The following is a 25,033-nucleotide window of genomic DNA, read 5'->3' as shown; positions in this document are numbered from 1 at the left end:
GTTATCCTAAAGAAAAAAATACCAGAAAGAGAAAGACACGATCACGAAAAAAAGACTAAACCGCAGTCGTGCGCCATTGAATAGGTTTGCTGAATTAATGGTGCTGGGAATTTCGATCGACAAATGAGCAAGTTGCTGAGCGATGACTTTGCATGGCATGTGATGATAATTCTGCTTTTAATGTTTCATCTAATACAACAGATCAAAGAGGGTTAATATCTCGAGTTAATTAACACGTTGTGCACCGGAGAATTTCTATTTCGGGGGATCCGGGGTATTTAATTCCACTGTAATTTCAGGCCGACAAAAGCGATAAGTTAAGAGAGATACACTGGCGAGCGGATAGGCAAGGGAATTCGTTTTCCCCTAAACAATAAAGGGCTCTAATTAATGCATGGTGAACTTCGTTTAAGTATTTCCTTTTTATTTATCAACGGCTGATGTCCTAATTCGCCCCCGCCACAAGCCTATCGAGGCGGCTTTCGTGGTAGTATGAGGATGTAAATTTGAATGTAAAGGAATGACATACCTGGGTAGTGCGTTATGATTGAAAAATGTGTGCCAATTTGGAATAAGCACGGTAAAAAAAGCTAATGATTAAAATATAACTTTACCTAATCAGGCATTACTGTTCAACCATTTATTTATTTAATTATTCAAAAACAGCCGAAACGGCCTATACACTGAATCGCTCATGATAAGTAACGATCGGCAACTGAAAACTTACTGCCAAATACCTATGGTATACTTTTAAATGCTTCAAGTTGACGCGCCTAAATGACGGGAATCTTCGTACACCGTTCGGGAAGCTCGGGATAAAAACGACGAGAACCCTCGCCATCCATACGCAACGTGTTTAAGTACCTTGTTCGGTGATGACATTATTTCGAAGACAATCGCATTGATATTCGATGTCCCCACTTATCTACTGACGGCTTGAAATGAGTTATTGATGACCCATGACCATGAATGACCATTTAGAGTCGAGGCGCTGAGCGTACCTACTTAAGAATTCTAAGCTCCACTACTCAAGAATTCTAAGCCCTTGACGGACCCCGCACTGTTATTTAAGTCACAGAGTCGATCACGTTCCTGAAGGACAAGAGCTGGCACGTCGAGAGCTGCTCCCGCGGCACACCAGCTTCCTCCCCATTGCATCGGATGCAGTCGTTTCGCAAGGGGTGGCCAAGAAATGCTCACGGCAAGCGCTTGAAATAGAACACGCTGGGCGATCATGCTCAGAATGCATGCAGCATCCATGATGCGACTCTGAATGCAGTGAAAAAAGCGCAGATTTGTGAAGATATTCCCATTCTTCTACACAATAAATTAAATTTTCCTCTCACGGAGAAAAGTATTAAAAGGAGCGAAGTCATTCGCTGTATTCAGAGGCTGATTTATGCATACCTTTGGGGGAAGACCTTTGAAGAAAGAAGGCAATACGCCATAAAAAAAATAATTAAATGCTTAATAAGTTCTCCGGGAGAATTTTTTTTAAAGTTTCGTATTCATTCTCTAACGGAGGACCTCTACCTGGGAGTAAATATTTTGCGTTACCTATTGGTGACTACCAATTTAAAATGTTACATTTAACCCTTTCGCTCTCATGGCGAATTCCGTTTTCTATACCAGAAAGCCCGATTCAAGAACGAGTCAGATATTACATAAAAATTTCTATGTAAACAAATTTTAGTTTATATAAAACATTAAATACCGTAGAGGAAAGACCATTTTTATCAGGAGTGACAAATATTTATATAATTTCCTGTGTAAAAGCGAAACTAAATCAAAATATTATCAACAAAAAGTTAAACATGCGGGATTAAACACGGAGCTGATATGTCGGCACCTTGAGCGTTTTAAGGAAAAAAATCGAAAGGCGATATATCATCCAGCACCTTGAGTTTCTATTATTATGAAAAACTTCCACCAGGGTTTTCGTGGGGAAATTTCCTCCCCTTGAATTTGGCACTCGCGCCATGTAGTCTACATACTGCAAACTTTGTCAGTGATGGATGCCAATTAATCATTTAGACTTCACTGGGGCGTCACCAATATTGTCTTCGCGGCGATGGATTGCACAATGAATAAATGCAGAGCTTTCGGTATCCATTACATTTCAATTCATCGAATGGGAACGGATTGGCCAGACAATGAGTCGTTTGATGCGTCGATTAGTTGCGGTTAAATGAGCCGCAAGAGTGACAGTGACATCGGATCGTCGGAAACGTAACACCTTCCCGTTGCGCAATCCACTCCGCTTCGACGACAATCGGGTCCGCGGGTCCTCTCTCCCACGGCACCCCCGCCCCCGCAGCCTACGGTGGTTTACCCCGAAGTGTCTGTGGCGCACACGCGGTCAATGCCGTCCGAAGGTGCTTGTGCCGCGCTCTTCAAACCCGTGTCCTCGGCCCCTTATCACCCTCCTCTCGTTTCTTAGCCGCTCCCCTCTTCCCTTGGCCCTGAAGACCCCGAAAAGTCGTAAAACCACAAAAGAGGCTTTCGAAGACCATGATTTTTGTTCGGTGATAAGCCCGTAAGTGGGTTACCAACTTGAAAACAACTGTTATTTCTCTTTTTGAAGACTTGTCGGCACTTCGGACACTTTTAATGGTATCCAGTAACTCCGAGTGTTGAATGAAACCAATAGCTTCCGTCGACTAACTGCCGAAGAGAGGCCACTATTTTGTGAAGTCCGGTATCTAGAGCCCTCAATTATTCACCTCGTCTGAGATACTCGTTGAAAGGCATTTAAAATTTGGCCCCGAATACGAAGCACTAACTAACATAAGATACTTCTGGAGCTTAACGAGCTCTATTTTTTAGTGATTGTGACGGTGGGTTTAATGGAGAATAGTATAGACATTTCCAGTTGGTTATAAGTACGCTGTAATGGACAAATGGGAGAGACTACTAAAGGTAATAGGAAAAAGTCGCCAGATGGGAAGCGAACCCGCAAACGGCTGAAATAAAATCATTGCTTTCACATTTATCGAAACAAACGCCCCACCGTTGTGTAATAGGATGGTAAGAACTTTCGAATAGGTTGTACCCCGTCAGAAGACAGTCAAACTACGGAAGGCTCTGATTTTTCACACATGGAATGTTCTCCTCGGGCAATTTGAAACAACGTGGCAGAATGGATACTTTTCAATTTATTTCATTTTATTTTAGTTTTTTTTTACCAATGTGGCACGAAATATTTTGCGAGGAGCGTATGGCTTCATTTAGTGAGAAATAGTAATGGCAATGTTTTTAGTACAATTTTACTCTGTTTACTTGTAAGTAATACTCACTATTTACTTGAAAGTAGCCTGACAGTCGAAACGCATTGTGCATCATGGAATAAATTTGTGTAAAAATTTGGCATCTCTCTTTTTCATTAAATCAGGATGTCATTCCACTTTGCCTCAGTTACTTAGAGCGAATAGCTTTCGACGTTTTTAGGCTCTTAAAACTTCTCACTAATGGCAAGTAGCATTTCATAAAAATCGTGACGTGTACACCATGAGTTACTTCCTTCTTTTGAATGCATTAGAGAGCTTCACACTCTGACCAATTAGAATACGCCTTAAACTTCATAAATATGATACAGTGAAAATTGAATAAATCCGAAGGTGTGGAAAGGCGAATATGGTATGTAGCAAAATTTTTCCGGAATATTTTCCAATACGCTCTACCTCTCTATACATTTCATGTAATTCATAGGCGAACGACTCTGTTGAGATTCTACTATACGTGCCCTGCGAGCGACAATCATTATAAAAATCAAAGAAATGTCATGGATAGTATAGTCATTCTTGTGATCTTACTCATTATATTCTTCTGCCATGAACTTAGTGCCTGGAGGAAAAGCCTGTCATCATTGCGTTCACAGATTAATGCCACGTTTTAGTGTTTCGAACAAATGCAAAGGAGTGAACGCGAGCGAATTTCTTCCTTGTCCATATTTTTCAATGATTCAAGGACGCGTCTTCCGCGCGAGGTAAACTCGATTCCACTCTGCACGAATCGAGGGAGTCGGTCGCAGCAGCATCCGTTCTTTAAACTCAACCTGTTTGCCCTCTCTCCCACTTCCCCCCTTACGTCTTTCTATAAATAACTATGTTCTCGAAATTTCAGGCAGCAATTTTGAGCCTCCAGATTTCTTTTCTCTGTGGTTGCCACGCGGTAAAATGAAAACGACGGGAATCCCGAATCAATGACAACCAACTTGTCGTGAGAGATCAAAATATTATTTTCACCCTCACGAATTACGACCTTTCTATTACGTCGCACGGGACTATCCGCGGATCGAAAAAGCTGACTCACCTTTCCGTAGTTCTCGACTCCTGGCGTAATTTCTTGGAAGAGGAGGAAATAAACTCGAAGTTTACGAGGTGTGCATTATCACGGTCAGTTTGGGACGGACTCGAACCATCGAACAAAATTTTCCTCCATTTCTTGATATCTCTACCACAATATTTCCAGAATTACGATTTATCCACCGTAGCTGAAGTGAAATGATGAGAAGTTACAAAATAAGCCACCAGAACTAGGAAGTTCTTCAATTTGGAGTGCGATTTGAATTTTGAAACACAAATATGTAGTAGGATACGAAATCAACTTCAGGGATATTCAAATAATGATTTCCAAATGAATATTATACAGTCGAGTAGTGTATCTTTAACTGGGTGAACTAAGCTATGATATGGTAGCTCGTGGAGAACGATGCCCATCTTATTTAAATATTTGAAAATATATAATACTCATTGGAAAACCCATGGCTCTATCGGCGAGGAAGACTGCTTCGATAGGAAACAGGATAAAGGCCCGCTTCTTTTGCCTTAAATAATGTGCACGGGTCAGATTAGATAAGATGGGCAGGCGGTTAGAGAGTAGGTTTACCACGGGGTGAAGAAAAGATGCCGTTTTAAATACCGGAGACTGAGAGATATTTCATCTGAAATCCAACACTATTATCTATGAAACGAGAGGCGGTCATCCGCTAAGAAGCCGTCAGGAAGGACGGAACGCTGTTAAAAAATATCGAAGGCATATGGATAAAAGTTGTAACTCCCTAATTTCGGAGAAACGGAAGCCACAAAATAATTACTTTCATACATTTTTGTTTCTTATAAACATGGTTGGGCCCAACAAGTAGCGGACAACTTTGATACCAGAATAGTTTTATTTAAACAGGTTAATTCGATACTTATATTTGATAAAGTTTATTGATTGTTCTTGGGAACCTCTGGCACAATTTGTCTTCTCAAGAAGATTATTTGTCCATCCATAATTAAATTATGAGCCAAGTCATATCATATTATTTAAGACTATGCGATATAATTGCATTGGATACCTATATAAATCAACCAGTAAAGAGAAGTTATTTTTTAATTCAAGCATATCACTGAAGAAAATGTGAAATGTCGCTATATTCTGTTCGTCGAAAAAAAAAACGCCCCAGCCATCTTACGAGGACAAAATCCGTCGTGGGCTTTCCACTCTAAAATCTCCAAATCTAACCCTCGCTTCCGAGAGACTAAATGGACTACTTTCATGATCATGCATTTGCCATTCGCAGATATGTCATTTTTTCAAGCAAGAAACACTAAAATTATCGAAGAAATTTTCTCCGCCTAAAGCTCATCGAGCAGTGAACAATCCCATTACTTACAACAGGTGGACGCCATCAAAGTTGTAATGGTCGTGGTCAACTTAAAAACCTCCCTGCATAAATTAGATTGCGATGGCCTTCTCTAAATTTCCAGCATCTTCTCGTCATCAACGGGCATATTTTTCAAGCTTTCTCTAACTCATCAATGGTTCCACGTAATTCTTCCTCGTCTGAGGATCACCCCCTGTGAAGTTCTCAGGAGCAACAAAGCAAAAACGCAAAACATGTGCGGCTTCTATCACAGCAATGAACGCATAGAGAGGCTGAAGAGCAGCAATCAAGCAAGTAATTTCTTCTCCAACCGATGCACCCAGGAATTTTATTTTTTCACTAGCAGGCGTAACCGTCGTAACTCGGGAAGGAAGGGAGAGGTGGGAAACTTGGAACTTGGATCTTGATCACATGGAATTTTTGTTTTCTCTTTGATCGTGTCAAGAGGTGTGCCTACCCTGCAGGTTCTCCAACCCCAGAAGTTGTATGAGGTGACGTATCAAACTGTAATAAGAAAACGACGCCAAGCCGTCGGACGCAACCGAGAGTAGCACTACGGGGTTCGGCAGCATAAGATGAACCTATGCTCTGACTTAAGTCGTAAACCGTGCAGCCGTATGGAAACGCATAGCTGACAGACAAACAGACATCCTCTTCTATACATTTAGATGAGTTAGGGCGATCGCATAATAATCTGCAGATTTCATTCTTCGGTTGGCAGAAAATACTCTTTAAAAAGTTCTCTTCGAGCCTATCAACTGAAAAAACGAAAGCGAAACCATTGATGAGAAAATAACACATGCGAATGTTATCGATGCCGTGCGTTTCCACCACGGTCTCCAATCGGGTGACTCTCGTCTTGAATTGTAACATTTGCTGTCGTTCTAGCAGCACTGATCTATAATTACCGGTGCGATGCCATTCTTGGCGGAGGAGGAGGAGGTGCTGAAAATACGTCCGGCATCGGGGCGGACTGTTGGCGGAAACTGAGGGTCGCGAGAAATCGCCACCTGCCGCGAGGATGGTCGGAGAAGGAGGCGATGCGTCCCCTCCCCATCGCTCGCTCGAAAAAGATTCCGGGGGAATTGTTACATGGTCTCTTCTCGCATTAATTCGAGCGTTAAAATGGGCTGGAGGTCATGGAGCCGGTCTTTGGGCGTCCTTGGGTCCAACGACTCAACCCTCACTTGTTTTCCTCCCCATCCCAATCGCTCTTCGGATCGTTCCATTAAAGCAATCGACGCCCTCCATATCATATATCGCTCATTCCATGCACACTCTCCGCCATTCCACAAACGCCTTTTGAATAAATATCAGTGCCACCCCTTCTCGCATCCCGCAGGCCGCGTGCGCACTTGCCGAGCGAAGAAGTGCCTACTCCTTGGAGGCCCATTGTACGATTGATTGCGTGTATCCCTTAAGCAGGGGTGGACCGGATGATAAATTTTTCCGCGTACGATACCCCCAGGAAAATTTAAAAAACAATAATCTCTTCATAAAATGCAATGAGGCTATCGTACAGTCAATACTTTTGGCAATGTTTTACATAAAGGATTATATAAACGAAAAAAATGTATTTAAGTATCTACAAAACGGATATTTTTCACCGCAGCGTTCGAGCCTGAAATCTGATCAAGCGTCGACGTTCCAAATGAGTGCAAACGAATGGAGATAAACGTTGCCGAGGATCGATATCCCTTGATTGTCTTAAAGAGGGAGAGTTCCTCGCGGAAAATGATATACGCCCACGGCGCGCGCAACAAAGTTAGCTTCGCTCTCTTACAGTTCAAATCATTGACGATCTGCCAACTTCAAAACAAATTGAAAGGTGCTTGATCTCTCAAATATCTATCACCAACTATCTTACTTTGACCAATTAGTGTTTTTTAATTATGTCAGCAATGGCCATTGAGACCCTTCAAGCGTTGCAATTATAAAATGAAATTGATAAAAATAGACACTCCATGTCACGAAATGTAATAAACACAGGCCTAAAAAAATTAACTCAATTTGATTAACCTAATAACAGAATAAAAATTCAAGCATAATCGATTTACAAGTGATATAAAAGCTACTTCAAAAAATGCACAAAAAATCGATTAACATTGATCCTTAATAACTGTAGCAAGCTTGGTTACTGATTGATAATATGATATTTTGACCGAATTATGTCCATGAGAGACATCCAAATGTAAAGTAATGTTCGCCAAAGCCGCAGTACAGTAAACAGAAATAAAAATCTCAAATGGGCCAAAAAAATCTATATAAAACTGATTTGTCGATGCCAGAAATCACTTTCATCGGTCTAGCGGTATATGAGGTCTCGGGACCAAGACCTTGGACTACGCTATAATTTTTTATGCTTTTCACGAGTCGGGTATTTTCAACGGCTCTCCATGGCTTCAAATAACGAGATAAAATGCCACTTCTCGATGACTATTCATAAAATTTATTGATACACACTCACGCTTCAAAGAAATTTTTCAATCATAGCATGATGACATCAAATATTATGCGTTAGCACAGTTTTATAATAAACTGTAACAATCCGTCATCGTACCTCTATTCTCCCTGTTCTTGAAATTGAACACCCCTCCAATGGAAAATTCACTGCTTATAACTCTATAAGTTGAAACTTTCAAAAGGACGCGCAAAGGGGCGAATTATACGCAGAATAATTATCCAGACAATGTTGCATGATTTTGGGGAAAAAGGACGCGATCAGGGTTTACGGGTGGGGCGATGGTATGACAGTCTGCAGTGCAAAACGAATGTGAGGATAGAGAGCCTGAGTAATGAATGCTTATTTTCTTCCTACTTGCGAACCCTACCTCATTCGGGTAATTTATTCTAATACGTTAAAATATAGCTCAAATTAATAATGAAAAATGAGAACAATAAAGCCTTTCTAAATTCACTACGCATTTATTTGATTTTTTTTCATTTTTTACCACGTTTTATTTTTTTCTCTCTCCAAATTTTTAGCACCTTTAAGTTCATCCTTTCATCCGTCAATTTTTCGTAATGTTTGTTTATTAACCACTAAGCACCAGTTGATGCAGCTCGGTATTTCGGTCAATAAATTTGTTTACTGCCCCCACGTCGGTCAACGCCCTGACCCACCGTGTGAACGCTATCCTGGGATCCATCCGTCTATTTCAAGGTCCGAGAGAAATGGGGGCGAACTCGGAAAAATCGGGTCAAGTTTTTCGCTCTTCGAGCGTGGAGGGGTGGCGGTGAATTCGCGGAGAAGATATGACGCACTTCTTTGCGGGTGAGAAGGGTGGGCGGGGGCGTGACACCAACACCACCGAGGCAAGGATCCATGCCAAGGTCACGGTGCGAGGGGGGACTGCCAACCCCTATAAGCAACCCCTTCGATCAGACAAAGACAGGGACTCGCGATCGCCGCGAGGGTGGACGGGAACCGACTCCTGTCCAGAGTGTCCATCCACCCACCCGCCGCAATGAAAAGGGGAAGCATTCGGAATGAGGAGTCAACGAAGGAAAGGTGAGGATCAAATGGATCGATCGAATGAGTAACGATCAAGTGCTAAGGCGAATGCGATGAAAACACCTCGGCGATTCGGAAATTCATGGAAGAAAACGTGCTAGGAAGACACTCGAAGTATTTACACATGTACATTTTTCAAGTTATTTTTAGTATTTTGATTGAGATCCAAGTTATGCAATAACTTCGTATGCCAAAAATTCTAAATTCGTGGCAAAAACTTCTGGCGAAAGCGATAGTTTTAATTTTATATTGAAGAAATAAAAGTTTATGCTTCCAATCCCGCTTTTACGTTCACTGACGATATTTGTGAATGATACGACAACCACGTAGTACAGACCTAGGGCTACATATACTGCTCGTTTTTCTGAGAAATTACGATGGCAAGTAGTGATAAGCTGTAGAGCGCTTGACAGATCTCGACGCCTACCTTCTGTTGTCTGAATGAAACGCATACGGTAGCGAATACGAATAATGGCCATTAGCATTTATGAGCCGATGTGTCAATGATGGACATATCGGCACATGGATAGTGTTTTCTATTGTAGATTGTGGAAATAGTGAACAAGATCTTGATGCACATGTTTGATTGGAATCAAATGCACATGTTTAATTAGAAGCAAAGGTTATTCCTACAATATAAATGAAGGTGTGTGGCTATCACACTTATTCGCTTAACTCCTTCCAAGTTCTGTTCCCCAGCTGTTTGTTGCTTGGCATCGCCTTTTCCTCCTTCCTCGGCGGGAAGTGACATCATCGGACTCATAAATTGCCGAGTCGTGGTAATTATGTGGAGCGAGCTCGTTTAATGGCTTGACAGGAAGGAAGAACAGGTTCTACGTCAATGTGGTGGAGCGACACTATGCCAGTGTTCTCATATTTGTGCTCAAGAGACGATTTTCCCCCGAGCATATAGTCTAAGATGAGAATTACAATGAAAACCGGAGGAAACTTAACGACATGAAATTTCAACACAATAATCCTCAACGAGATTAATTGCTTCGGTATTCTACTGGAAAAGGACACGAGAGAACTCTTCCAATCATTCTTGCACTTGTTACCTTTCACTCACGGCACAAACAGAATAATCGTGCAGAAGAACTGTGTCGACCGCACAGAAGACTTGTGAGGTAATTTTTTTGGAAAGAAGAGGATAATTAACCAGGAGATAATTAATTAATTAACATGAGCATGAACCAATTACCTTTGCGAACCAGGCGAAAACATATGGCAATACTTGCTCCCCAATTATTATGCAGTTCCGTCGTATGGAAACAGTGCGGTAGAGGCAGGGACTAAGGCCAATTTCTCCAGATCTAACATTAATAAAAATTGATACTCAATCAGTGCTCTTTTATATGACTACCAGAAATAAATCAAAGAAATGAAAAGCCCTTTTCCCTGGTGTTCAACTTGTTGCTAGAGTCCTTAATTTCCGAATCTATACACGTAACGTACCACTAATCTATCCGATGCGAGTTAAAAGAGAGTGACCTTTTTCTTTGATCAGATACTGCTTTCATTTCTCGTAAACTTACTTGCTATTTGCAAATAACATCGTTTCGTCCCGCTATGATTCTTAAGGTTTCAAATATCGCTGACTTCCCTTACTCTGCCCATTTCCTTTCAACTGAGATAAATCAAGATGCAAAACCTCATAAACTTAATCGCGAAAATATGCAATGAAAGATAGATCACGAAAATTAATGCGAAAAGAGGAATGCTTTTGTTCGATTAAATTCCCCTAATTATCCCTGTATTATTCCATAAAACCGCACAAATGACAGAATAAAATGAACTTGTCTTCAATTTGAGTCGTCGCCAAACGAATCGTATATCTCTATAGTATCCGAATACATGAGATTAATCATAGGGCAAGAATGAAAATAGCTTTAAAAAATACTGTCATAATACGAGTTTTTTTAAATATTGGATACGAATTATTTTGGGTTGAAGGGTTATCAGATATGTGATGGGGTAATAGCTTGTATATGATCATAAAAAATCCTATGGTGCCAGTGGACTTGCTCAGGTCTCTTCCGAATGCAACCACAATTTTCATTGTCAATGGCAATACTCCTAAGCCATCAATACACATACACAGATCGCCACGGAAGTTCAGAGATGTAGCAGAGGGAGGAATGTTAAGGGTAGCGTCAGCGCCTTCTCCAAGTGAAGCAGGCAGTCACCACCAAAGGGTGGTGTCGCAATGGCGGAGAGCGTCCTTGGGATCAAGCGTGCCTCTGGACCACCACCGATTCCGCAGCGAGGAGACTGTTGCCATGCCAACTGCCCCCCAACCTCACGCAATCGAACGCCCTTTAGAGCGGACTTGAGACACGCAACGCAAAGTAACAATGTACAACGCGCATTCCAGCTTCATTGTCATGTGTTTTATAGGAGCGGAGTGTCCCGTCTTGAAATCCGATATCACGCACTGAGGGACAGTTAGGAAGAAAGAGAATACATCCTCCGGCACCTGGAAGGTACACAAAAATCTAGGAAAATCCACGTTTTACACCACTTATTCACTTGATGCAGCACTTAAATCCACGTGGGTGAAGTCCAAACGCACCCCGCCACCAGGTCCTGTGGGAGATTGGAGGGATGAATCGGAGACGTTGATAACATTCCGAGAAACCCTGGATGGATTACTTGCTCCGCGGTGCTGACTCCGAGAATTCGGGGCGGATACAGTGGGCTTGAAGAGATGGATAGCCAGGATCAAGCACTTTTTTTCCTGAGTGGTACCTCCATGCTGCCCAAATATTCCATTTTGTATCTTGCATACATTCAACTCAAGGTGGAAGAAAACACAGGGGTGAATGGAACCGGAGGCCGCCGATAAATAGGCGACGACTTTCCACTCCCGCGATTGAAAATAGGGGCAAGCCTAGTCATTAATTTCGGGGGGAGAGACTGCCATTAAAATTCCACCATATTCCTGAAAATATGAAATTAAGCACTTCATCTAAATTTTTATGGGTGGATCCCCACGGGCTCGCTTCGGGCTGAATATTTCGATATCCCGAAGAATTCCGTTCTCTGTCATATCTTCGGGTTTTTTTACATTCGAGACCAATAATATCCCCTACGAAAAAATTGTATAAACCTATATAAAATGTGTATACATTCTTATACATTGACATGCCAATTGTATAAGAATGGATACAAATTTTGTAAAGGTTTATACAATTTTTTCATAGGGGATGTAATGTCAATGCCTTCGGAGAAGTTATAGCATTAATACTACAGTTATCATTCAAAATCCGACTGCACTCTTAATTCCTACCTTCCCTCTGTCACAACGGAATGCGGTCACTTCCAATCCCCAAAATGTCATTTAAACATTCAAGTTTCTCTTTCAAAAGTAACGGACACAAGATTTTTTTTATCCAAGTAAAAATCTCACTGGGTCTTCCATGTGTTTTACTATGGAACAGGACCGTCACAGTTAAATATTTAAGAATTACTTCGAGGTAGTTTTAATCGCATTTCATGCTTTACAGTTTTTCTTGCGAAAGGAGCCCTGAAAAATACAATGTAGGGAGAATGAAAAGTGCATTGTGTGCAAGTGCATATGAATGAGAATTTTATACATCACAGTGGGCCGCTTCGTGGTAAAAACTTGACTAAAGGCTTGTATTTAAAGCCGAAAACCTTCTGATTATATAACGCTGCGAAGGCAGAGCCGAAGAAGGGACAACTCAATGAGAGAAAAGCATTTATACGTAGGAAATGGCACAGTTTTAACAGCGCTGTGAACGGAAGACGTTGCAAGAGTTTTGCTATCTCTAGTTGCAAGAGTTTTGCTATCTCTATCTTGATACAATGCTATGGCAGTGATTTGGTCACATTCTGATTAACATGTCGGGAATCGAAATACATGAAATGCTAAATGCTTTCCCTTTCGATCACCGATGGCTTTCCAAAATTAGGGTAGTTAGCGAATTTCATTTCTCATTTACTTGAATGAACATATTTATCAGTTGACGGGGAAACCACTCAACCGATTGTTGAATTTAAAGTTTCGTGAGGACGGAAAGCAAGCTCAAGTGAGCGAGTAGAAGGCTGAAAGATGGAAGTTGCAACATTTCTCAAGATGGGCGTCCTGATATTTTTGTAAAAAAATGACACCTTTATAACACTAATGCACGGCAGTTGGAATGATTGGAAATGAAGAATCACCAAAGAAAAGTTAATGTCCATTGATTAATTTTAGGAAAGAGACATCCGGAAATCATGTGACACAGGCAAGAAGTACTGACACTCAGCCACTGAAAATTCAAACGCTTACAAAAATGTGGTTAAATTATTGTTTAATTATAGTCATCAACTTCGATCACGTAAAACTTGGAGCTAAAATGCTAATTAAATTATGGTAGACCGGAAGAAGAAACTTGAACAACCTTCACAATTTTGGTACGAGATCATAGTGTAATAGAGTGAAATATTACTTTGAAATCTTGATCGGTTAAAATAAGAGACGAATTAACTGAAAAGAAGGTTCTTTTCTAGTGACGCTCTTCCTCATGATAGCCTGATGCTTCAGATCCCATTGATTAACCAACTAACGAATTTTGGAGATGGAGAATGCAATTATCGACACTTCATGTAAGGAGGTACTCCTTTTGAATTATTTGCACAGTTATTCCACGTCGACCACATCAATATATTTGCAATAGCTACTTTTGTAGAGGCAGCTAATAATGCTGAGACGGCAAAAAAATTCCAAGTACCCACGCTGTGATATCGTGTTATCCTACTCTTCAATATGCCTTCCTCAATGTGAGCTAAAAACTGTCATTCGATAAAAATATCAAGTGTTATCTCTCTGATACGACGACACATTATCTTGCTGACATACTTATCGTTAACAAATCCCAATTGTCTTATAGTTATCCGATTTGTAAGTGTATCACGAGATTTTGTCTATCATATTTACTAAAGCTCAACTTATTGATACAATTTAGAACGGGGAATAATTTTTATGATAAAAGGGGAAGCATCTCGTAACACAATTGGGTGTTGTTTTCCCATTTATTATCTCCCGAATAATCAGTTGATGGTAAATGAGAGATAACGGATTCTTTAGCTCGTCCTATCTTCTCAGTAAAAGCTTATTGTACTCTTTCAATGGAAAACAAACTGATAAGGATGAATACATTTTAAATAACTTCTTTCACTATCTCATTCACGAATTTAGGTATTTCGAATGCCATCGAGTAAATTCATGTGAACCTTGGCTCCATCGCCTGAAATTATTTGCAAAAAGCGTTTGATTCCTTCGATTTTAGTAGTTATACATTTTAATCTCATGAAACGATACCATAACATTTTTTCTCTGCTGAATTTTTTTCAGGGACAATGTTTGGAGAAACCTTTTTTAGGATTCCATAGCGGTGAGAAAATGATCATTAAATATATGATAATTGGTCGTAATCATATCTGCTGTTATGCTTTATAAAATTACATAAACCTAGTTGTAGGCTGCCACTGCTCTCTTTACGCAATTGCTTCAAATATAAGTATGCATAATTCGGGTGCAATCCATATTATATTAAATATATGAATGATGCGTCTTCTGTGAAAATTTAAAGTAATACTAAAAAATTATCGGGTACCTTTGGAATAATATTTTCTATATATATTTTATTTTTATTTTTTTTTAATCACGAGATGTGGGTCAAATGTAAATATTGTTTATTTTGTCAAACTTTGCCTACGTTTCGGACATTATATTTGTCCATCCTCAGGGCTTTAAGTCTGATGGTGTTTTTATTTATTTATTTATTGTAAATAAATAAATAAAAACACCATCAGACTTAAAGCCCTGAGGATGGACAAATATAATGTCCGAAACGTAGGCGAAGTTTGACAAAATAAACAATATTTACATTTGACCCACATCTCGTGATTAAAAAAAAATATATATATATAATAAGGGGTCGTGAAGTATAAAATTTGAATCATATTTTCAATATTTCTATTTTTCTACGTTGCTTTGCCTCGAGAGCCGATGCAATTAATAAAGCGGGTGGCGCATTTGGCGGTCATATTTGATTTTTGGGGCCCGCATTATTTCACAATCATTGGAAGCGCTCCTGTTCGAACAGCAAGGGGTAGGCGTGGAAGATTGAATCCTAGCGGGCTGGCTACTTGCCTGACCCCAATCGACAACCCTAGCCTCCACCCTCAGTCACTAGTGAAGTGCACGAGAATCTCTCTAGTGTCATTGGATCTATTTACCAGGGAATCTGCATGTTTCCAAACGCTAGGGCGAACCACGAAAAGTAGTTAGGGATTGAGTTATTTGCTGCACAGCTATGGAGGTAGATATCGCACATGGATCTCAATCCTATTAACCAGCGCACTAACCAGGGTGTCATGAGTCAAAGTATCTGTGTGAGGGTAAAATTACCTAATGTAACCTTTGCGTTTTTCAAAGACACAAGAAGAAAGAAATTCGAGCCCAGAGTTAATATATCAGGTGTGATGTACCGAGCAAACAGCAAACATGAGTGTCTTGACGGTGAGTAAGCAAAAGCAATAATATTGTAAAAGCGTTCGGCGTGCCTCGGCAACTCATTCCTAAACGCTATCTTTAATGATCTTCCCCTAAACGAATAAAAACCCGAGAACAGGACTTCCATGAGGAATGTTCGGCGGGCATGGAATTTGTATGAGGAAGAAACAATGGTAGGAGTTGAATGTATTAAAACTTCGCTGTTTCCTCATGATGTGGAAAAAGCAAAGTTTTAATTCCTTCAAATCTTACGATATAGGATTTCCACGAAGTCACGCCCGCTACTATTATTACTTATAGAAACATAATTACCTGCGGATGAAAGGTATAAAAATAAAGTAAGCTGGAAGCATCAACATACACCAGCGAAAAGGCTGAAAATTACTGAAAAATCAGTTTAAAGGCTGAGAGGAAACAGCGAGACAGCATTTTCGCATATTAAAGATAATAATTGCTGCAGTGGAGATGCTATTTTCATAAAATCGAAAAAGGAGGAGGTCACTAGTTCGCACAATGATCCATCGGTATCTGCAAAAGCGATAGAAAGTTTACAGCGAAGAAAATCATTGGGGAAAACAGAGTTTCTTCCCGTAGCCATCGGAGTAAATCATTAGAAATGAAAATGAAAGGGATTTTCGATGCTCTTTTATGTCGAGGAAAAGTAAGAAATAGTATATTAAAAGTTGCTTATTTATTAAAAGATGCTATACAATAGACAACCCCGCTCCAGTAACCGGTCCATTCCCGTAAACAACCACTATTATTGAACTTGGTGAACGTATTGCATGTTAGTAGGATTAAATAAAAACGCTGCTTCGGCGCCGCATGAACAATGGTGTGATGATTTAACATACTTCATTTTTCACTTTTCATTTTTCCAGGCAAGAACTAAGCGCCAAGATGGCTCTCTCTGTGACACCTAACTTCCAGACCAACAAGCAGGTGCTGGATCGGTACCTCAACCTTCCGCAGCCGGATAATAAAGTTCAAGCTATGTACGTCTGGATCGACGGCACGGGAGAGAACGTCCGCGCCAAGACGAGGACGCTCGACTTTATCCCGAAGAGTGTCGAAGGTAAGCTAGGGAACAGACTCAAATGCCCGAAAAACTACTCATTGTAAGTGACACCAACAGCAGTCGGTCACGTAGCGTAGGGACATTATCTAAACGTGCTGTGGCCCGGGCCAAAATCTCAGCAATTGAACGAATTTTAGTGTTAGCTAAATCAGGGAATATGTTCTCCTTAAATTTAATACTTAAAATTTAAGGAGCACATATTTGTACACTGTCCTTTCACTTCGAAATTCGACCCCGATATCAATTCCTGCCCGCCCGTTTATACATATATATCTCGGAAATGCATCTCTCTATCGCGTCGCCGGCGTCATTGCATTCTTTACCGAGAAAAAGGGGTGAAGGGGTTAAAATCTCCAATACATTTTTAAGAGATGCAGTCTAAAGCCTTCCCCTTTCAATTGAGGGCCCCCACACCTGAAAAATTTTCCAGCTACGACGACTCAATCACAGAAAATTTTAACGGTAAAAATTTATTCCTATGCCTACGGCCTTTAAACCACCACATGAAAAGCATGGTTACGGAAAATAGTAGTTTCATAATGATGAATTTTTGGCAGGCCTTAAAAATTCACTTGCAGTTTCATCTTCATAATTCGGTCGCTTTCGAAGAGTTCAAACTAAGCAAATAATCTCTGCTAAAAATTTATGAAGACGATACTTCGGTAACTCGACGAAGGTACGGATGAAAATCACATGGCACTACATTCTAACCGGTATCTTTCCTCGACATTTTATGGGCAGTGTGAAGAGGAAGTCGCAAACACTAGCTTCACAATCGAACTGATTGTGAGCGCTCGGGATTCGGGTGAATAATCGCAGCAATATCACTCGTTTCCCTCCCTTCGCTCCCGCCAGGATCGCAGCGGTGCGCTTTTGGGTCACGGCCCTATTTTTCCCTCGGCTGGCAGAGGACCAGGGCGTGCGTGTCACCCTGTGCGCACAGGGTTATGGGGAGGAGTCGCTTCTCCGCCCCTGACCCAATTCGAGCGCGTTCAAGGAAGGGAGGCCTCGGGTGCCGCAGGAGAGAAGGGGGAGGGACCGACGGCCGAATTCCCACGCACAATAGGTATCCTCAGCGGAGATAATAACATAATCATGGAATGTACTCCGAATTTATCATTCGACATTTGAAAATATTTGATCCGGAAAAAAGGGAGTACGGGATGGCTTTGAATAATTCGGGATAGGCTTCACCAACACTATCACCAGACTGAAGTTGTCCGATTTTCGTAAATGCTGGATTTCAATGTAAGAACTATCTCCATGCGGACACCTTTCTTTGGGTGCCATGGAGAAATGATGAAGGTAACACAAGGAAATGAAGAACCACAGAAAAAAGATAAAATGTCGATTTTAGACATTCCTCTAAAGTTTCTAAAATTATGCGTGGATTAGATTTATGGATGTATATAAAATTAGATTGTCTAAAAATTAAATGCAATTAATGTAGATATGATAGATTAAACAATAGTTTTTAATCGGGCTCTTGTATCAACTCACTCAACTTCTCACCCAAGCGGAGAAAATACATATATCACCTTGAGTACTAAAAATCCAAAAGTAAGTGACTTTTACCATCGTGAGGCCACTCTTGAGCTTCCAACCAGGCTAGAGTCAGCTCAATGCTGAAGTTTCAACAGCTGACTCTGCTGTATTTCTAAGGGACTGAGTCCTCATTATCCTTCCATAGTTTAGAATTATGAGCTCATATTTTATTCTCAAATAATGTCAAAGCTTTACCCATTGCAATTAAAGTTTCAATCATTTAATTTGAGGTGGATATTGAGGTGGTAAGGTAAATATTTTTTTCAAGGGCATCATATTAGAAAGAGGAAAACTGGAACTAATAATGCTTGATTGAGCATGAAATTTTTCTTTATAAAATGCCATTACTGATAATAAAACTGCTCCTTCTTCATTACAAGAGTATAAATATCCTATTCCCAGGCACTGAGGAACTAACATTTTAAAAAAATGACAGAAAATGGCAAAAAAATCAGGGTTTTCAGTTCACATTTGTCTTTATCTAAGATAGTAGCAGTATAACATCTAAATTATGTATATAAGAAAATTTGCAACAAAACACTTGTCATGGTTCTAACCCATGAAACTTTCTGTTATATTAATTATTTCTCAAGGCTGAATTTCCTTTTTTTTCAGAATTGCCAATTTGGAACTACGATGGCAGCTCAACATATCAGGCAGAGGGAAGCAACTCTGACATATATCTTCATCCTGTGGCAATGTATGCGGACCCATTTCAGCTAGGAAACAACAAACTAGTGCTATGTGAAACCTACAAGTATAACAAAAAACCAACAGGTATGTTAAGAATTTCATTTGTGTCACTAATTAAATGATAGTGAGTCATTGACTTTGGGGGGGGGTATGCATTACTTTTCAGGGAGCCCACAATAATTTGTTAAGTGGCACTCTGTAGGATCTCCTCTTAAACATTAGTAGACACTAAACATTGAATAATATTAAATTTACCATGTACATAAAATAAAAACATTAATGGAAAAACATCACTAATTTTATAAGGAGTTGGAGGAAGATGGGAAGAATTAAATTTCTGTATCCTTTGCATTGATAATAATGGTAATAAGTGAGGAATAAAATTATAAGGACCCATGCTAACATGATTGGGGTAATTATAAGTGAAATGGGCAGTGCGGAGGTGAGAAAATTTTCATAAAACTTATTTTTATTACTCCTTCCCAATAGACACCAATCACAGAAAAACATGCTTTGAAGTGATGCAAAGAGCAGCTGACCAGCATCCATGGTTTGGTTTGGAGCAAGAATATACCTTGTTGGATCAAGACCTTCATCCATTTGGATGGCCTAAAAATGGGTTCCCAGGACCTCAGGTGAGTTGATTGAAAACATAAATGAAGGTTCTTGTGCAGTTAATTTCACATATTTTATTTTTATGTTCATTCTTAACAAATATTTTTTCTAATTACATATATGCCCTTGAATCTTGATGTCAGAGCACTTTCACAAAAACAACATTATTTTATCTTTTATGACAACTTAAATACCTAGTTAACAAACTATACATTCATCAGAATTATACATCACTTGTGCCCCCTTCAAAAGCGTCATACAAATATATCCATCCATTGAAAATAGACACTGCTACTCTTTCTATTCCAAAATATTTAAGGACCATTCAATGCTTTCTTTATCTCAAACAAAATTGTTTTCTGGTCAACAAATTAGTTTTGATACAAAGGATGATTTCAAAGATAATAATGGAATATTGCATTGGTAATATAAATATAATTGAGAAGAATTCAGAGAAAATTCTACTATAATGTCAATCAAAACATATTATATTTATAAATATAAACATATTATTTATAAATATGATGAACCAACCAACAGTAAAAAAAAAACTTTGAAAAATATTTTGATTAGGGTTGAGGGGCTAGAAGACTGCTCTGACATAAATACACTAGAACATATCCACGGCCCCATTGACACTCACAGTAATGAAATTCTGCAGTGAACTTCTGATTGTAGCATATAATGTAACAGTAAAAAATTTCTTTGTGATAATTTGGAGGTTAAGGAAAGGAAAATGTCCTCCCTTTTGAATAGTTTTGTTTAAATGTTGGAATCTTATTTTTATAGGGCCCATACTACTGTGGTGTTGGAGCTAACAAGGTGTACGGCCGAGACATTGTTGAAGCTCACTACCGTGCTTGCTTATATGCTGGAATTGAAATTTGTGGAAGCAACGCGGAAGTCATGCCAGCTCAGGTAAGAACATAATTTTACCTCAGCCTATATCTCAAAACCTAATGACCCTCATTCAGTAAAAGTTGAATATATATTAGAATTGCTGGAAATAAATATTTCAATTAAATTAATTAATTGGAATAGCAGTTTCAACAATTATTGACCAAATGTTTCAATAAAGAATCTTTTTCTAATCATATTATATTATTTCCTTTGTAGTGGGAGTTCCAAGTTGGACCGAGTGAGGGAATAAAAATGGGTGATGACTTGTGGATGGCAAGGTTTCTTCTACACAGAGTTGCTGAGGACTTTGGAGTCGTTGTTACCTTTGACCCCAAGCCAATGAAGGGAGATTGGAATGGAGCAGGAGCACACACTAATTTCTCCACCAAAGCAATGAGGGAAGAGAATGGCATCTTGTAAGTTCTATTTGCATCTGAGACGAGAACTTCTATCTTCTCCCACATTTTATAAAATGATGTAAAGCTCACTCCAAGATAAATTTTACAACTTTGATCTTTGGTTCCAGGGAAATTGAGAAGGCAATTGACAAGCTCTCTAAACATCATATCCGTCATATCAAGGCCTATGATCCCCATGAAGGAAAGGACAATGAGAGGAGGCTAACAGGACGACATGAAACTTCATCCATACATGACTTCTCTGCAGGTAAAGTTAAACTCGGTGAATTGAAAATGTATCTAATTTTGACGGGATAAGATATCTCATAGTTATTTTTTAACCTTGGAATGGAGTTCAAAATTTTCATGCAAATGTCTTCACATTTAAAATTTAAATCAATTTATCAATACTGTAAACAAAAAAAGTGTGATCTTCATGCCTTTGAGAAACATACTTGTAATAATGATCAACATGTTGAAAATCTACCACTTTTGATCACTTTTAACTTGAAGCCAATGTGAAAGGACTCGCATAAGCTGAGGAGAAAAAAATATTATTCATACCTCAAGCTTAAACACTCATTTCAAATATGCATTTCTCCATGAATTCTGCAAAAATTTCAACTAATTAAAAGGTCGTCTGAGACTGTTCAATTGAGGATGTTTTCAGGGGTTTTATAATTAGCTCACTTCTAAAGCAAATTTCTTTGTACTCAGTCACAGGCATGGTGGCAAAGATTGCAAACTGGAGTAATTGCCAGAAAAAAAGTTCCAATTGGAAAGGATTTGAGCCCTGATATTTTTACCCTTCCTTTTTAACTGTTTTTTTTTAGATGATCATGCCGATTAAAAAAATGAAATTAAATGGGATTAGCTATAGAGAAATCCTGCAATCTCTCTGAAGTTGATATGAAATTATGAGCCATCAAATCAGTAGCACTTTTTACATTGATTGCCATCTTATTATGCCCTTACTCCCTATTCTAAGCAGACAGTTACTGATTCCAACATTTTATTCATTGAACTTTCTAGGAGTGGCAAACAGAGGCTGCAGTATCCGTATCCCACGCACCGTGGCAGAAGAGAAGAAGGGCTACCTAGAAGACAGGAGACCATCTTCCAACTGTGATCCTTACCAAGTTTCTGAAGTACTGGTGAGGACCATCTGCCTTGATGAATGAAGTGGTGTAAAGAATTGCCGCAAGGAGTATACGAAACAGGAAGGAGCAAATTCTGTGGCTAAAAGTGGCCACACACACACAAAAAAGACATTCCCTACTGATGTTTGAAGTGCAAATTTTTGTATGATGAACAAGATTTAAATATTCCCACCATCCTTGCCCAATATTAGTTTTTAGAATGTGATGTCAGTATTTGTTTAAGTTTGCAGGAATCCTGTTTATAATTCATTTTTGATTCTTGTAAATACAATTTTTCTATTTTTACTTGCCTTGATGAGTATAATTCTCATTTAATGGAAGTTACAACTGACAAGAAGAGATGATGCAAATTTATGACCAGAAATCAACAATTTTCATCAGGTGCCATTGGTGCTGCCATTGGACATAAATTTACAATCATGTTTGTTTTATCTTGTAAATAACTTATGAAATAAAATCACATATTTTACCAAATAAGATTCAGAAGTCTAAATTAGTTTGTTGAAATTTTTTTGGAGTTTTTATTTTCTTGCCCTGACTTGGTGACTCAATTTAATTATGCCCTCATGATCTGAAAGGGCCAGCTCCTACGTAGGTGAAACTGTGATCCTAAATTACGAATAAACAATATGAAATCAGAGCCACTGACACTTAATTCCAGTATTCCTTCAGTATGAGTTTAATTACTGCAGTTGTAATCCAATTCCTTTTCGGTTTTTATTTAAAATTAGACACGATTCATTGGTTGATGCTAGAAATCAGCATCTCCCATAGACCAATTATTGCATTATTCAAGAGATACCCAACTACGGGTGAGGTCAACTGTCAAGGAAATGTGATTGTCAAGATTGAATTTTACAGTAGTCCCTTTACTCAATCAAATCAGCAATGGAAAAAATAACATTTTTCCGATGGGAGGTGTTCCAATTATAGAGCTTTGTCCAAATCCACTGCTACTACATTACGTTAGTGAACTTTTACTCTTAATAGTCAGATTTTTTTGCAGTAATTGTAAATTTATCAATGGAATGGAATTCCAACAAAAGAAAATGCTGAGGTGGTTAAAGTAGTAGTAAAGCAGAATTAGATTCTTCCCCAAACTTACTTCCATATACATATGTACATATATCTCGGCTACCTGGAACTTGACATCCTATCATCAGATCATAATTTATCCAATTTTTATATCCACTATCCAAGTTGGCAGACCTCAGAAATATTTCCCTGAAAGTAGCCGGAAAACCAAGTGTAGATAAGTACAGTTGGTTCTTAAATCTCTAAGGAAGAAATTAGTTTTGCGAGGCAGCTTTCATTAATACTCTCTAAATGGCTCTACGATAAAAGATGCTGTGACACTCAAGAAAAGAAGTCTCACTAGAAAGAAATATGATGTACAAGAAGGCTATTTTGTCCTGACTGTTGACTTCAATACCAAATCAATCAGAGAAATCATTGTCTGTTTTCATATAAAATAACCTTAAAAAGCAACAATACATAAAAATCAGAAAGGAGGCCATACAGAGATGGTGTAATATTTATCCTTCTTACAAAGTCCTAAGGATTTAAAAGTCTGCTATCCCCAATCACAGCTGATCATTACATAGACATAGGCTGAAATCATACTATACTATGTAATCATTAGCGAATCGTTAATCAGACTGCATCGCCAAATGTGGCTCAAGAAATTTTTGCTGCTTTCCTATCTGGTCTCGTGATGAATTTCAACTTGAAATAAAATTTAAGGGGGTTGTGATGGCAGCGGGATAAGCAACATTAGCAAAGATTCATTTTTCGAGAAGAATCAAGACCAGGGGATAATTCAAACATGTTCTCCATTACTACGATGCCCCTCCATATAAAATGTAGCACTGAGACAACAACACCTTTTGCCAGAATACAATGCCATATTTCACCTGGTACTTATGGTAAACCAATAAAATTGTAACTCAAGAAGGAAAATGGGAATATTCCAGAACAAGAATTTTTTAAAAAATTAGAAATAGGTCTTTCAGCAGATTCCCATGGTCATCAAAATATGAAATACAAAGAAAGAAATTGCCCATACTTACAGAAATGTTATTCACATGATAAATTGTTACATCAAACAGTGGATAGTTATGCAATGCTCCGACTCATAATTCATCTAAAAAAATGTTTAATTGGTGGTGCTACTCCTAAATATAGTTTAACCCTTAGAGAGTGGGAATGTTTTTATATGCTTTGCTTGCTGACTGTGGCATTAACTCAAAATTTTTATTGCTACCTGCATATCTTGCACTTGGGCACTTTCCCCTCACCATAAGGACCACTAAGGGGCTTAATTCCACCAGACCAGCCTTCGAGGCAGGGGGCCTCTTCTGCACTGGCTGGCAGCTAAAATCGTGAACTCCCGCAGCCCAAGGGTTAAAAAATCCTAATATGGATGTGGATTCTACTGTCTATGTATTTGGTCTCTCTACTTCACATGCCTTAGATTAGTATTTTTGAATGCATTCCCCTTACATCATACAGGCTAGAAGTGAATAAAAGGCAAGTAAGTCAAGGAGTTAATGAAAAAAGAAAAGATTTGCAAAAAGGTTCATAAAGGAAATGGTTCTCATTTTGGAGGAGCCAACCCCAGAATGATTTATAGCCCCAAAGATGGCAACACTGTTCACCATTTCTACCAGTCCTGACATTTAGTCAGCCACCATTGTAATTATTAAAGAATAAATTGCAAGATTTGAATAATTCTAAGAGTACTGTACAATGGTTTCTCTATAATGCCACCCAAGGAATTTGGACAATATATACACTGAATGTATTCATACACTCACAAATACTCAATGCTCAAAACTAGAGATGGGTCGAATAGCAGATTTCTCGAATTCGAATATCGAATTCGAATATTAAATCATTGCTCGAATATTCGAATACCTCGAATTTCGAATACCTCGAATACTAAATGACGAATGCTG

The 25,033-nt window shown here is 39.0% G+C and overlaps 1 protein-coding gene across 3 annotated transcripts in view; it reads left to right on the top strand.

Annotated features, from left to right (window-relative positions):
- The window catches only part of LOC124157239 (glutamine synthetase), a 50,485-nt gene extending 27,932 nt beyond the window's left edge, over positions 1–22,553 (top strand). The window contains exons 1-9 of one of the 3 annotated variants that reach the window (XM_046531808.1): positions 13,482–13,583; positions 13,680–13,775; positions 16,569–16,762; positions 18,926–19,087; positions 19,493–19,638; positions 20,408–20,536; positions 20,735–20,934; positions 21,045–21,184; positions 21,949–22,553. In XM_046531808.1, the coding sequence (XP_046387764.1) occupies positions 13,540–13,583; positions 13,680–13,775; positions 16,569–16,762; positions 18,926–19,087; positions 19,493–19,638; positions 20,408–20,536; positions 20,735–20,934; positions 21,045–21,184; positions 21,949–22,097 (1,260 nt within the window). In that variant the 5' untranslated portion in view covers positions 13,482–13,539 and the 3' untranslated portion in view covers positions 22,098–22,553. Of the gene's footprint in view, positions 1–13,481; positions 13,584–13,679; positions 13,784–16,568; positions 16,763–18,925; positions 19,088–19,492; positions 19,639–20,407; positions 20,537–20,734; positions 20,935–21,044; positions 21,185–21,948 lie in introns of those variants that run through there. The other 2 variants (XM_046531816.1, XM_046531824.1) reach the window with 2 other exon arrangements.
- The last annotated feature ends 2,480 nt before the right edge of the window (positions 22,554–25,033 follow it).

Source organism: Ischnura elegans, chromosome 1 (genome assembly GCF_921293095.1).
Source record: "Ischnura elegans chromosome 1, ioIscEleg1.1, whole genome shotgun sequence".
Classification (NCBI taxonomy): Eukaryota; Metazoa; Arthropoda; class Insecta; order Odonata; family Coenagrionidae; genus Ischnura; species Ischnura elegans.
The sequence above is the reverse complement of the archived record's forward strand: the minus strand, read 5'-3'. Positions and strand labels throughout refer to the sequence as shown.